Source organism: Topomyia yanbarensis, chromosome 2, assembly GCF_030247195.1.
Source record: "Topomyia yanbarensis strain Yona2022 chromosome 2, ASM3024719v1, whole genome shotgun sequence".
NCBI lineage: Eukaryota > Metazoa > Arthropoda > Insecta > Diptera > Culicidae > Topomyia > Topomyia yanbarensis.
In genome coordinates this window covers 271,627,314-271,640,693 of record NC_080671.1, presented here as the reverse complement: position 1 = coordinate 271,640,693, position 13,380 = coordinate 271,627,314, and the positions used below count along the sequence as shown (strand labels likewise).

Genomic DNA, 13,380 nt, shown 5'->3' with positions numbered 1-13,380 from the left:
GCTATAATAATACCAAACTTATAGCTAGACGTTGAAAAGTTAAAGAAATTAGCTTAAATGACCCTCGGACATACCCCACGAAATTTCCATATAAATCCGGAACCGGTTATCTGACATGACCAACATATACAGCCTAAGAAACTTGAGTGAATTCCCATGTGGTTTGATTGAAATCCGTTGACAATTGTTAAAACTAGAGCGAATTGAACACCTCAATTGATGAATGAAAAGTATCACGGGGACGCAAAGGTTAATGATTACTCTGCTGGTTGTTATTCAATTTTGTTCCCGAATGGAAATACGTGCTATTCGTCTGTAAGGAATCCATCAACAATTGATTTGGTTTTGACAGATCAAAGTCACATTTGTAGCGTATTGATTACACATACTGACTTTGATTCTGATCACCTTCCAGTAACTTTTGCACTTTCTCAAGAAGCTTTTTCCAATCCCATTAGCTCAGTATTTAATTATCATAAAGCGAATTGGGAAAGGTACAAAGCTTATATTGAGAAGAATTTTAATCATGATCATGATTTACAAAATAAAGCTGACATTGATACGGCATTGCCAAATTTAAGTGTTTCTATAGTTGATGCTAGAAATTTATCAGTACCAACAACACAGATAAAATTTAATAGTTCCTATTATTGACGACGATCTTCAACTTCTAATTCGCTTGAAGAATGTTCGAAGACGTCAATATCAAAATTCTCGTGATCATCCACTTAAGAAATGAAAATTTCACGAAAGAGGTTGAACAAGTCAAGCCATATTCTAAACCATTTTGGAAACTTTCTAAGGTTCTTAAGGGGTATGTTGGTATATGTTGAGGTCGGCCAAAAGATCGATCTTTATTTTATTCTTCTATTGTAAAGCTCAGGTTCTTAAGAATGTTACATTAAATTTTTATAGAGATCGGAGCAGTGGACGCAAAGTTATAGCGTTTTTCATCTTGCTCCCTTAGGGAGATGTTGCTTATACCGTAAACCGGGGTGACTTTGACCATCGGGGTGACTTTGATCACTCTAAACTTTTTTCGTAGATCGCTTATTAAACCAGAATAGTCTACCGAATCATTTTAGTTTGAAATGATTTTTACTCTAAACTTATGAAATACTGGTTTGTTATACTTTTTGAGTATTTTTTTCGGTTTTTGGGTACAAAACTATAAAAAAACGAAATTTGACTTTACCTTATTTTTACGAAGCTTCATAAAGTGTCTATTTTTTATAAAACATATAAATCTCAGATTTGAGCAAGAGTAATAAATTACAAGCGAGATTTTATTTTCCTTTAGAGTGGGATGTACCAAATTTACTTTAAAGAGTTTGTTTATTTTAAATACAATTTTTTGTGAAACTAGTTGACAATTGTTTCAAATTTTTTTAAGCTAAAACTCGAAACTTTTTTTTATTGTTCAATATTCCAACGTGTTAAAATGGATGAAACATTTTGTACATTGATAAAGCACTGAAATAAAACAATTTAGCAGTTTTAAAGGTTTTCAGAATCTTTTATTCTAGTTGGACACAAATTATACGAATTTTGGTTAATCGAATTTTACAGTACATTGAATACTTTGTATAATACCAATTAACACCTATTTAACAATGAGTATCTTTCCAGAATTAGTTTAAACAAACATTTGAATGAAAAACATTGACATCAAGAACTTAATGTGGGTGAACATGCAGGTTATCAAAGTCACCCCGGAATACGAAAACGGACATCAACTTGAAATCATTTTTGTAAAAATAGCTGTAAGAGGACAATTTTAGGTAAAACCATCCAATCTTGTTCTCCTTACATCAGTACATGGTTTAAAAATATTAAACTTGAAAAAAATGCATTGCGTCTAAAAATATGCAATGATTACTTCGAAAAGTGATCAATGTCACCCCGGTTTACGGTACTTGAAACTTTGAACGTGATTTTTCGAAATTATGTTTCCCAAAAGCGTCTTCGCGGTACCTACGATTGCCGGAAAAGTTTTCATCCGATCTCAAAACTTTTTTTTTACTTGTTCGTAATTTAACTGCCGTGTCCTTGAACGATTCCATTTTTTCGTCAAAATTTTCATATTATTGTTTTGAATTTTTGCCTTTCTCAATAGAAAGGTATTGCAATTGCTCTGAAAAGCGACTCTTTAACGGAGGCCCGGAGGGCCGAGTGACATATACCATTCGATTCAGTTCGTCGAGTTCGGCAAATGTCTGTGTGTGTATGTATGTGTGTATGTATGTATGTGTGTGTGTATGTGTGTGTGTATGTGACCAAAAATGTCACTCATTTTTCTCAGAGATGGCTGAACTGATTTTGACAAACTTAGTCTCAAATGAAAGGTGCAACGTTCCCATAGGCTGCTATTGAATTTCTAATGGATCCGACTTCCGGTTCCGGAATTACAGGGTGATAAGTACGAACACGCAGAAAATGTCGATTTTAATAAATTCTGCAATGAATGTATAAAGGTGAAAAATTTTCCAAAATATGACCACAACTGCTTCGATTTGTAGTATTAGATCACTAACATCCATTCAAAGTCTATTTGGCCACATTGGCTACCATCCTCGGTTCCGGAAGCCCCGGCGGAAGTATCTAAATTCAGAATAACAGTCACATCGGTTTCTCGGAGATGGCTAGACCGATTCGACTAAACTTGGCCTCAAATGAAAGGTATTGCGTCCCCGTAAATGGCTATTTAATTTCATCCCGATCCGACTTCCGGTTCCGGAGTTACAGGTTGTGGCGTGCGATCACATAGCAAATTATGATTCAAACCGATACTCCGATGAAAGCAAAAAAGGTAAAAATTTCGCTAAAATGTCTCTCAAACAACTTAAATTTGCTGTTCTAGGTCACCGACGGCCAACCAAACTTTCGTTGACTACATTAACCACCATAGACGGTTCCGGAAGTGCCCGGGAAAAGCGGCCATCTTTCAAAATTTACGAACTCACATCAGTTTCCCGGAAATGGTTGGGCCAATTTTCACAAACTTAGTCCCAAATGATAGCTATAATATCCCCATAGATGTCTATAAAATTTCGTACGGATCGCTTATATGGTTCCGGAAATATAGACTAAACCGTCCGGTCACATATGAAATTCCCATATAAGCCGGAACTCAAATTTTTTTTCAAAGGGGGGACCTCATGAAATTTCAGAAATCGAATTCGTATTTTTGATGCCAAACATCTTTAAAATGCATGAAACGTCGAGATTTTGTGTTATCTCGAAAATTTTTTTTTTGTAAAAATCGACTTTTTGGGACTTTGCCGATTTCGCACCTTTTTGCCTTTCTCATATAAAGAAAGGCTATGCAATCACTGTAAAAATCGACTTTTTAACCGAGGCCCGGAGGGCCGAGTGTCATACACCATTCGATTCAGTTCGTCGAGATCGGCAAATGTCTGTGTGTGTGTATGTATGTGTGTGTGTGTGTGTATGTGTGTGTGTCATTTAAACTCACACAATTTTCTCAGAGATGGCTGAACCGATTTTCGCAAACTTAGTTTCATCTGAAAGGTATAACGCTCCCATAAGCTGCTATTGAATTTTTAGTTGATCCGACTTCCGGTTCCGGAGTTACGGGTTGAAGAGTGCGGTCACACAGCAAATTCCCATATAAACTGGTACCACCATGATGTTCAAATGATGTAAAACATATTAAAATTGATGTAACATTACTCTAGTTTGCGGGTCTGGATCACTAATGATCAATCAAAGCAGCTTTGACCAAATTGGCCACCTATGACAGGTCATGACGCCCCCGGGGAACTCGCCAAGTTCCTAAGCTAATATCACACCCATTCCCCAACGAATTCTCTACCGATTTTTACAAACTTGATTTCAAATGAAAGATACAGTAATGCCATTGACTGCTGCTGAATTTCATTCGGTTCTGACTCTTGCTTCCGGAGTTACAGGGGTGTTAGTAAGGATACACTGGAATTTCCCATATAAATCGGTACAATCGTAATACCTCAGAGGCTAAAAACTATTGAAATGGTCACCAAATAACTTCTAATCGCAGATCTAGATCACTGATTGCCAATCAAACATTCTTTGAATATATTGCCTACTATCGACGATTCCGGAAGTCCGGAATTCCGGGCATATTCCACAATTAAAGTCAAATCGGTTCTTCGGTGATGACTGAACCGATTTTCTCAAACCAAGTCTCAAATGGAAGACAAAATATGCAGTTGAGTATTGCGTCGCCGCCCCCCTCCCCCCCTCCGTCTTGCCCTTACACCTCCATCCTTCATCACTCCCCTCCCCTTGGACCACCCTCACGCCCGCATTTCCTGCATCCATCCCGTATACCGAAATAAGATGAAGGATTTCTGACGCATCCTCCACTCCCACTCTACTAACCCCCCATTCCCTCCACTTTCAAACCCATTCCACCATCATTTCAAAATATAATCACATGAAAATACTATTGAACTCATGCTGATTAAGCTAAATATTATTCTTTTGCCTTTCTCATATAGAAAGGTTATGCAATTGCTCCAAAAACCGACTTTCTAACCGACTCATAACATTCGACTCAGTTCGCCGAGATCGCAAAATATCTGTGTGTATGTATGTGTGTATGTATGTGTGTATGTATGTATGTATGTATGTATGTATGTATGTATGTATGTATGTGTGTATGTGCGGATTTGTTAACAAAATGTCCACATCGGTTTCTCGGAGATGACTGAACCGATTTTTACAAACTAAGATTCAAATGAAAGGTATAATATTCCCATAGGTTGCTATTGAATTTCATTTTCAACCGACATCTTGTTCCGGATTACGAGTTGAAGAGTATGGTTACAAAACAAAATTTGTTGATTTGTCCACATCGGTTTCTCGGAATTTTCTGAACCGATTTTGACAAACTTGATTTTAAATGAAAGGTCCATCAGCTGCTGTTGAATTTTGTGTGGATACGAGTTCTGGTTCCTGAATTACAGGGTGATACGTACGATCACGCAGCAAATCCCGATTCTAACGAATTCTGCGATGAATGTAAAAAGGTGAATTTTTTTCCAAAATGTAAACACATTTGTTGAATTTGTAGATCTAGGTCACCAACAGTCATTCAAAGTCTCTTTGGCCACACTGGCCACCATCGACGGATCCGGAAGCATCCAAATTCAGAATAACGGTTATATTGGTTTCTCAAAAATGGCTAGACCGATTTGATCAACTTAGTCTCAAATGAAAGGTGTTGCGTCCCCGGAAACCGATATTAAATTCCATCTCCATCCGACTTCCGGTTCCGGAGTTACGGGTTGTGGAGTGCGATCACATAGAAAACTCCGATTCAAACCGATACCGCGATGAATGCAAAAAGGTGCTCTTATATATACTTACCAAGTGTAATAAGAATGAAAAACATTACCATAATGTTATATTGTACGAACCAGCTACTAAATCATAGTTTGGAGAAATGAGAAAGGCACAATTGCACCTCTAGGTGGATTAAAACAGGTTTTTCAGTTCAATATTACCGTGGCTGTTTTTTTTTCAAAATTTTAGAACTCGAACTCTTTTAATGAATATAAACAACGCACACATTCTCGTGATTCATGATTGAGAAAGGCACAATTGCACCGCTAGGTGGATTAAAATAGGTTTTTAATAATTTTTTCAGGTGGAAATTGTGATTTTTTTGGAAAAATCGGAAAAAGATTTTTTTTTGTAATTGATCGTTCAAGAACACCACAGGTACAAACACTAATGATTTTTTTTTTAGTTTGATGGTTTCTGTTGTGCTGTTGGACTGGAATCGTAGTCACGGCAAACCTCTTTGAAAAAAAGCGTTTGGCGGAAATTGCTATAGCTTCGACAATTATTATTTTTTTTTATTTTCTCAAATGGATTTTGCAAATTGGACATTGTACTACGCTAAACGTTTAACAAGTATTTCATAAAATATGGCTACATACCTTTATAAAACGATGGGTGGGTAATGTCAGAGACATAACCGGAGTGAAGTAGAATACACTTTAGGCTGTTAATGCGAATGCTACAATTTTGAATATATTCTGATAGGTTATATTAAAACCATCCATTTCGTTATTTCTAATGGAAATACCGAAATATCGGTACACGTACATCGAAACCTGAAATATTCCAACATATTTATACTCATATGGTAACCCTGAAAATAACATTTAATGAGAATGAAACAATTCATTTGGCAGCAGTCGAGAATCGTAAATACTTGTACCGTTATTTCGCTATTTCCACTAGAAATACCGAAATAACTTATTTTAATAAAACCTTTCAGAAATTAGGAAAAATTGCAGCATTCGTATTAACAACTTAAAATGTATGCTACTTCATTTCGGTAATGTCGTTGACATTACCTACCCATCTTTCTAATCTAAAAACGCTTTTAATCCACCTAACAGTGTGATGAGACATTTCTTATAACTCTTATCACTCTCTTCGGATATTATATCGTTTGAAAACATTTAGAACTTGATGCTTCGCGATGTTTTTGATAACTCATACTACATGGGATAGTGGCAGGACTCAGAGAATCGCTCAAATCAGCATAGGACAACATCAGTGCTAGAAATCTCAAACCAAATCAATGGGAAAGCGAAAAAATGGCCAATAAAATAGACATACAAACGAATTATTACTAATGCTCTGTTAATAAAATATCTAAATTCCTCAATCAATGCATTGTGGTGGGAAAACTGAATTTTCCTAAAGGGGTTATATATTGTACTGAGCCAAAAAAATCGAATTTTTTTGTTGAATGGATTTGAAGTTTATACTTTACTCAATTTTCCAACGCGACTGAGAACTAGGAAATCAACTCTTTTTCTTGAAAAAAGCGATACTAGCATTGATACCTTTCAAAGAAAATCAACAGTGAATATTTCCAGACTTGGTTTTATTTCATATTTAAGAACTATTGTGTTTTTTACATCCTAGATTGCATGATTCAGTGATCAAAACCCAAAACTTCATAAAGTATTTGAAATTATTAAATTAAAATTTGTTTTTGTAATTGAAATTGACGAAATGATAGTATCGCCCCTTTGGCGATTGTTTACTTTTTCGGTCCCACCTATCAGCATTGCAGTATCGCCCTTACGTTTTTTTACAATAACTACCGTTTTACACCACCGATTTCGTCCGGATTTTTTTCAATAGCGATCATTGTTACTATTTACAGCTGGTATCAGCTTGATAATTCTAAAAAAACACGAAAAAAAAACAGTTTCGCCTCTAAACTACTAGCAAAAAAAGTATCGTTTGCATGGAGCGTGGAGGGCGAAACTTTAAATAAACAAACAAAAATACAGTTTCGCCCGTTGTATTTTTTGCTGTAGTTTAAGAAAGCAAAATCGTAGAATCAAAATTTTTATGTTAATTTGTTGCGTTTCAAAGCCCTCATTTGCATGTATGAAAAAGCCTTATGTTTACATTTATAAGTATCGCCCTTTTCACAAAAAGCGTTGAAATGAAATCGCAGCTCCTGATATCACGCTATCTCTGAAGTGCATGCGTGCATAGTTCCAAATTTTACTTCGACATCGACTTTTTCTAAAGGTGACTTCCCAGTAGTATCCTTGATTTGAATTATCGCTAATCCTAATGCCAAAGAACAAATAAAAACCTCTCGAAAACGAACCGTTTGGGAAAATCATCATCATTACTGGAATTTTCATTTTCACGAAACTTTTCGATAACCTTCCGTAACTTGCGTTAATGCACTGGGTGCACAGTGCTCTGAAAATCTAGCAAAATCGTCTTAGGGCACAAGCGGGTCTAATTTTCTCTATCTGCAACATATAAACCCTTAAGTATACCAATTAATTGGTATACGAATTGGAATAGGTTCGCCCAGTTTTGGAAGAAGTCTATAAAATAACCCCTTGAAAACTACCTAAAAGTTGTTGTAGTTCGATGTAATAAAAAAAATCCCCGAAAATGAAATGTACCTGTTAATGTGAAACACAGTGAATAACTCATACAATAAAGACCCATTTTTATAAGTCTCATGGTGTATTTTAGGATGACAAAATGGTGACATTGACTAAATCGGGACATATTTATTTCCTTCCTTATAATAAACTGAAGCTGTTAAAATATTCTTCCCGTTCCTTGATGTAGTCTGATAACTATTTCTGATTATGATGAACTTTTTATTTTTGCAAATTTCCATCTTCATGATAAGGAAAACATGCTCAAGAAAGGATTTACTCGTATTCAGTCTTGTTCGTCTGCTAGAACCCATCAAACATATGTTCATATTTGGCTGATAAAATCGGAGTTTCAATGTGTTATAATAGATATTCAGCATTCGAAGAAGTTTCTTGTGAACGAGTGTAGAACGACTTTGTTTCTACTTACTTGAAGTCAGCGGCGTAGTCAGAAATTCAGTTTGGTGAAAATCGATCTTACTGTCCAAACGGCATAATTCCGAAACCGTAATTTTTTAAGTTTTAAAATTATGCAGAATTAATTTTTCAGAAAATAGTAACAGAGTTCGTGTCTTTAGCGAATTTGTTGAGACTTTATTGTAGTCATGAATATTAACCTGAGAAAATTCACCATAAATACTTCTTGGACGATATACCGTCAAAATTATTTTATCAAATGATGCGCTGTTCGACGTGTGTAAAACTCATCGAAGATACTAAACATCCGAAATTGGCGGTTTCAAAATACTGCTCAAGTACTGTTTTTGAACATTTGACCTATACATATAATCGGTCATACAACAAAAATCAAATGCTCATTAAAATCGATAAGGACCTGCTAGAGTCGAATGGAAATCGTCATTTTTCATAAATTTCTCTCTACATTCGGAAAGTGTTATCCTCGTTATTAATCATATTACGTTTTCGTCTCAACTCGACGCATTCCCAAAATAAAAAAATGTTTCAATCCACCTATTTGTCCAGACTACGATTCCATGGCTGGTTATGTTCAATACAATGGTGGAAATGTATATTACATGTTCAGTACGATTGGCACATACATACAATGGATCGACAACCACGATCTTGAAATACTATGTGATACTGAAACATCGCTTGAAACCAGCGGCGGATCATGGAAAAAGACCCGGGAGGTCCGGGTCCTGCCAAAAATTTTCAACTTTTTAAGAAATTTTAAACTAGTTTTAATTTTAAAGTAGCAACCCCTCACTGCATATTCCCTCCGGGCTGGTATGATTGACGATTTTTAGAGTGATTGCATAACCCTTCTATATGGGAAAGCCAAAAATGTTCCAAAGTCCAAAAAAGTCATTTATTGTCAAACATCTCAATTTTTCATGCTTTTTAAAATCATTTGGCATCAAAAATACAAATTTGATATTGAAATTTTTTTTCAGTTTATATGGGAATTTGCTGTGTGATTGCACTCTTCAACTCGTAACCCCGGAACCGGAAGTCCAATCAATAAAAAATTCAATAGCAGCCGATGGGAAAATTGTGCCTTTCATTTGAGACTAACTTTGTGCAAATTGATCCAGTCAGCTCTGAGAAGCAGAGGTCACATTTTTTCCACATACACACACAGACATTTTCCGATCTCGACTAACTCAGTCGATTGGCATTTGACACTCGGCCCTCCGGGTCGGGATTAGATTGACGAACTTTAGAGTGAATGAGAAAGACAAAAACATTTTTAGCAAATGTTGAAAGTTATGCATTTTTTTGTTGAACAGTTCTATGTTTCATGGACATTAAATCAATTTTAACTTCGCTTCCTATTAAATAAAGACCCTTATTACAGTACATTTCTACAAAAACGAGCTAAATTTGAAAAGAAATGATTAGGATTATGATTGAACTCTGGAATTATCTATTGGAATGTTTTCAGGCAGGAATTTGATATTCATACTATTAGACAACTAGGAAATCAAGACCAATAGATCAGTTACATATCAGGACCCCATTCCGACAATTTATCAAAAATCCTCATAATGTTTACAACAACAGGTTATCAATGTACGGATCAGATAATTGTTATTGCAATATTGAATTAAATCAGTCAGCATCAATAAATTTTCAACTTCAATCCAATATTTTTTTTGGGTGTGGGGGGGGGGATTGTATGGTGTTTAACCCCAAAACCTTCTCTTGGCTACGCCGTTGCTTGGAGTTATTTATTTCGCTTTTCGTTTTCCGATATGTTTCAGATCGATCCGATGGTTATAAGTTAGAAAAATTGCAGTCAGAAGGTTCGCACAAATGAACATTTTTACACTGATAAGTTATCAAGTTCCTTCCAGACAACTTGGAAGTGTTCGGTGATTATTTCTAGCGGTTGTAGATAGAAAAATGAAATACAAAATTCGTTTTATCGAAATAATGTTTGGCTTATTTCAATGGATTATTACTATATTGAACAATAAATATGCGACAAAGAGTAATCAACAAACAACAAGCCATAACTTTTAAAGTATTCAAAATAGATATTTGAAGTCTTCAGTAAAGTTATGCGCAAAAGTAAGAGCTACAAATTTGCTGAAGACATCATTTCGATATAATCACTTCCAAGAAAATTTGTGAAAATATCTCACTCATAGAGGGATTAATCAGCAAAAGCACAATACCAAAAGAAAGGGCATATTGCCTCCATTAAATTCTCCGAAGATACTATAGACCTAAAATAACCCGTTTTGGCGTTAAAAATAGATTACATGTTTTTGGTCATATATCTGGCAATGGGAAATGATAAAAATTTTTCGTCCGCATTTAATGTTAAATATCTCTTTTGATATTAGTCCGATTTCAACAATCTATAGCTTGTTCGAGAGGTATTCGTTCAAGCTGTCTAAAAACATATAAAGTGTTAATCTATATTGTCAACTTCGGCAGATAATTAAAAAAACTGAAAAAATTTTCAAAATTTAATAATTCACTGAACAACAACGACAAAAAAACTCGTTTGTGACTATCACTTCAAATTCGTTTGATAGACGGTTCAGCATGCTGAACACGCTGTGATTTGTCGTGCTACACACAAGACAAACGGGTTGTCAATCAGTCGAGCTCGAGGCGATTGCTACTAAACTCGGCTCAGCACCAAGAAAAAATCTGAAGTAGCGTCATTAATTTCGTTCTTCGTCGAAATTTCACAAAAGTGTAGCTTTAAATCGTCTTAGCTTATGCAATTAATAGGTTTTCAAAACAATTGTTCATTATGTGAAATGAACAATTGTTTTGAAAACCTATTAATTGCATAAGCTAAGACGATTTAAAGCTACACTTTTGTGAAATTTCGACGAAGAACGAAATTAATGGCGTTTTCGTTTTTTCTTGGTGCTACACCGGTGTAGTGCAATGAAAGAGATAGACTGATTACACCCAAGTTTGAATGAGTGTAGCACCGACTACACCGGTGTAGTGCACTGTCAAAAACGAATATGCCATAAGTGTTAGTCCAACGAGTTTTTTGTCCCGTTGTTGTTGTGAATTATTAAAATTTTGAACATTTTTCAAAGCGTTATGATTGCGATTACAGAGGGAAATTTTGGTTGAATGATATTAACGAAATTCTCCCAATTAATGTTCTATAGATAAACTATGAACTTATTTTCTTAGGAGGCGCGTTTTACCCCATGTTTTCATAAATAATAATATGCTCAAACCTTAACCACGCAGGTATCTTAGAGTGCAGTTTTACAATAATGGAGCTTTTCACTTGTGTATCCGCGATATTCGCAAACAAAATAAATAAAATGCACATTGCGTCATTTAGCCGCACATAAAATAAGCCGGGCTTAATGTGGATACAATTAATCTGTTTTATGGAAAATGTGTTTATAGCATGATGATACATAAATTTTTTTCTCCGTTTGCTCCGAGGACCGACTATTTTAAGTTCCCCTTGTGATGTGATGTGATGTGATTTGAAGCCACCATCAGCTCAAGGTTTTTCCAGTGAATGTGGGTAGACTTACAGTAGCCCCGAAATAGTTTATCGTGAAACCTTCACATTATTGCTGTTACTAAAGGGAAATCAAAAACGGGTTGGGCTGGCCCGTAAGCAGAGACACTTACGCACACCCCGCAGGGGAAAAAGGAGGAAAAGAGTCCCTTCCAACAATAATATTCCAGTCAAAAGATAAACAATTTCGCTATACATGCTTTACCCACCTGATGGTTTGTTTTGAGAAGGGTGCGTCAAACTCATATAAGACCTTCTGAAGAAAACAAGTTTCCTTCAAGTGACTTGGGCTGGCTATCCACGTTCCCTCGTCCAGTCCTCAATTCGTATGATTTCCTGTTGCTCCCATCCCTTCCCAATATTCAATTGTTATATAGTGTGTTTATAGCATTACATGTTATCAGGATAATGTATATAATGGAAATTATGATTCATAATGAACATCATATAACAACATGCAATTAATACAACGTATACCATGAATTTAATTATGTAAATGAGCAATATAAAACAATATAGTGCATATAATGAGTAATGAAATCAAAGGTTATATCAATATTGTGATGATAGAGACAATCCATGTGTTGCTGGAAATAGATGATACCAGTACAGTAAAGACCCGTTTTTATTAGTCTCCTGGTGTATTGACGGCTGATGAAGTGTAGACATTGAAAAGCTTGGTTCATTACTTATAATCGGGTCGTCCATTTCAAATTTCAATTTTATTGTGCATGTTTCACATCTATAACATAAAATAGATTTGCTCAATCAGGGATATACTCGTAACTTGAATGAAATCCTGATGCTCCCTCCCAACCCAATTTTATTTAATTTGTATATGAAATGTAATGTATGAAATTCTGAATATAATGTATTTTATGAATGTTAAGAATATAACGATCAAATTAGAATCCTATAGTGATGAATGATTTATGTATGAATGAATCTAGGTAGCCATCATCCAGCTTGAGTCTTGCTCTGGTTGCGGCTTCATGTATATATTTTAATTAATGAATATAGGAATATGGCATTGAAATAATGTAACATAACAAAATAATATATATATATATATATATATATATATATATATATATATATATATATATATATATATATATATATATATATATATATATATATATATATATATATATATATATATATATATATATATATATATATATATATATATATATATATATATATATATATATATATATATATATATATATATATATATATATATATATATATATATATATATATATATATATATATATATATATATATATATATATATATATATATATATATATATATATATTTGCAAAAACGATTTATTTTATACTATGTGCGTTTCGGCTTCGCCTCATCAGAAACCGACACTAACACATTGTCGGAATAGATTAGCGCCGGCTTGACGCAAATCCCTTAAAACTAAAACACACTATA

At 34.6% G+C, this 13,380-nt stretch overlaps 2 protein-coding genes across 5 annotated transcripts in view; both read right to left on the bottom strand.

Moving 5' to 3' along the window:
• The window catches only part of LOC131678512 (nose resistant to fluoxetine protein 6), a 1,156,332-nt gene extending 1,149,864 nt beyond the window's left edge, over nt 1-6,468 (bottom strand). Inside the window, exon 1 of the mRNA XM_058958712.1 lies at nt 5,949-6,468. Within this exon, the coding sequence (XP_058814695.1) occupies nt 5,949-5,984 (36 nt within the window). The 5' untranslated portion in view covers nt 5,985-6,468. The remainder of the gene's footprint in view (nt 1-5,948) is intronic.
• The window catches only part of LOC131678513 (innexin shaking-B), a 1,756,176-nt gene that overhangs the window by 107,725 nt on the left and 1,635,071 nt on the right, over nt 1-13,380 (bottom strand). The window lies entirely within an intron of this gene.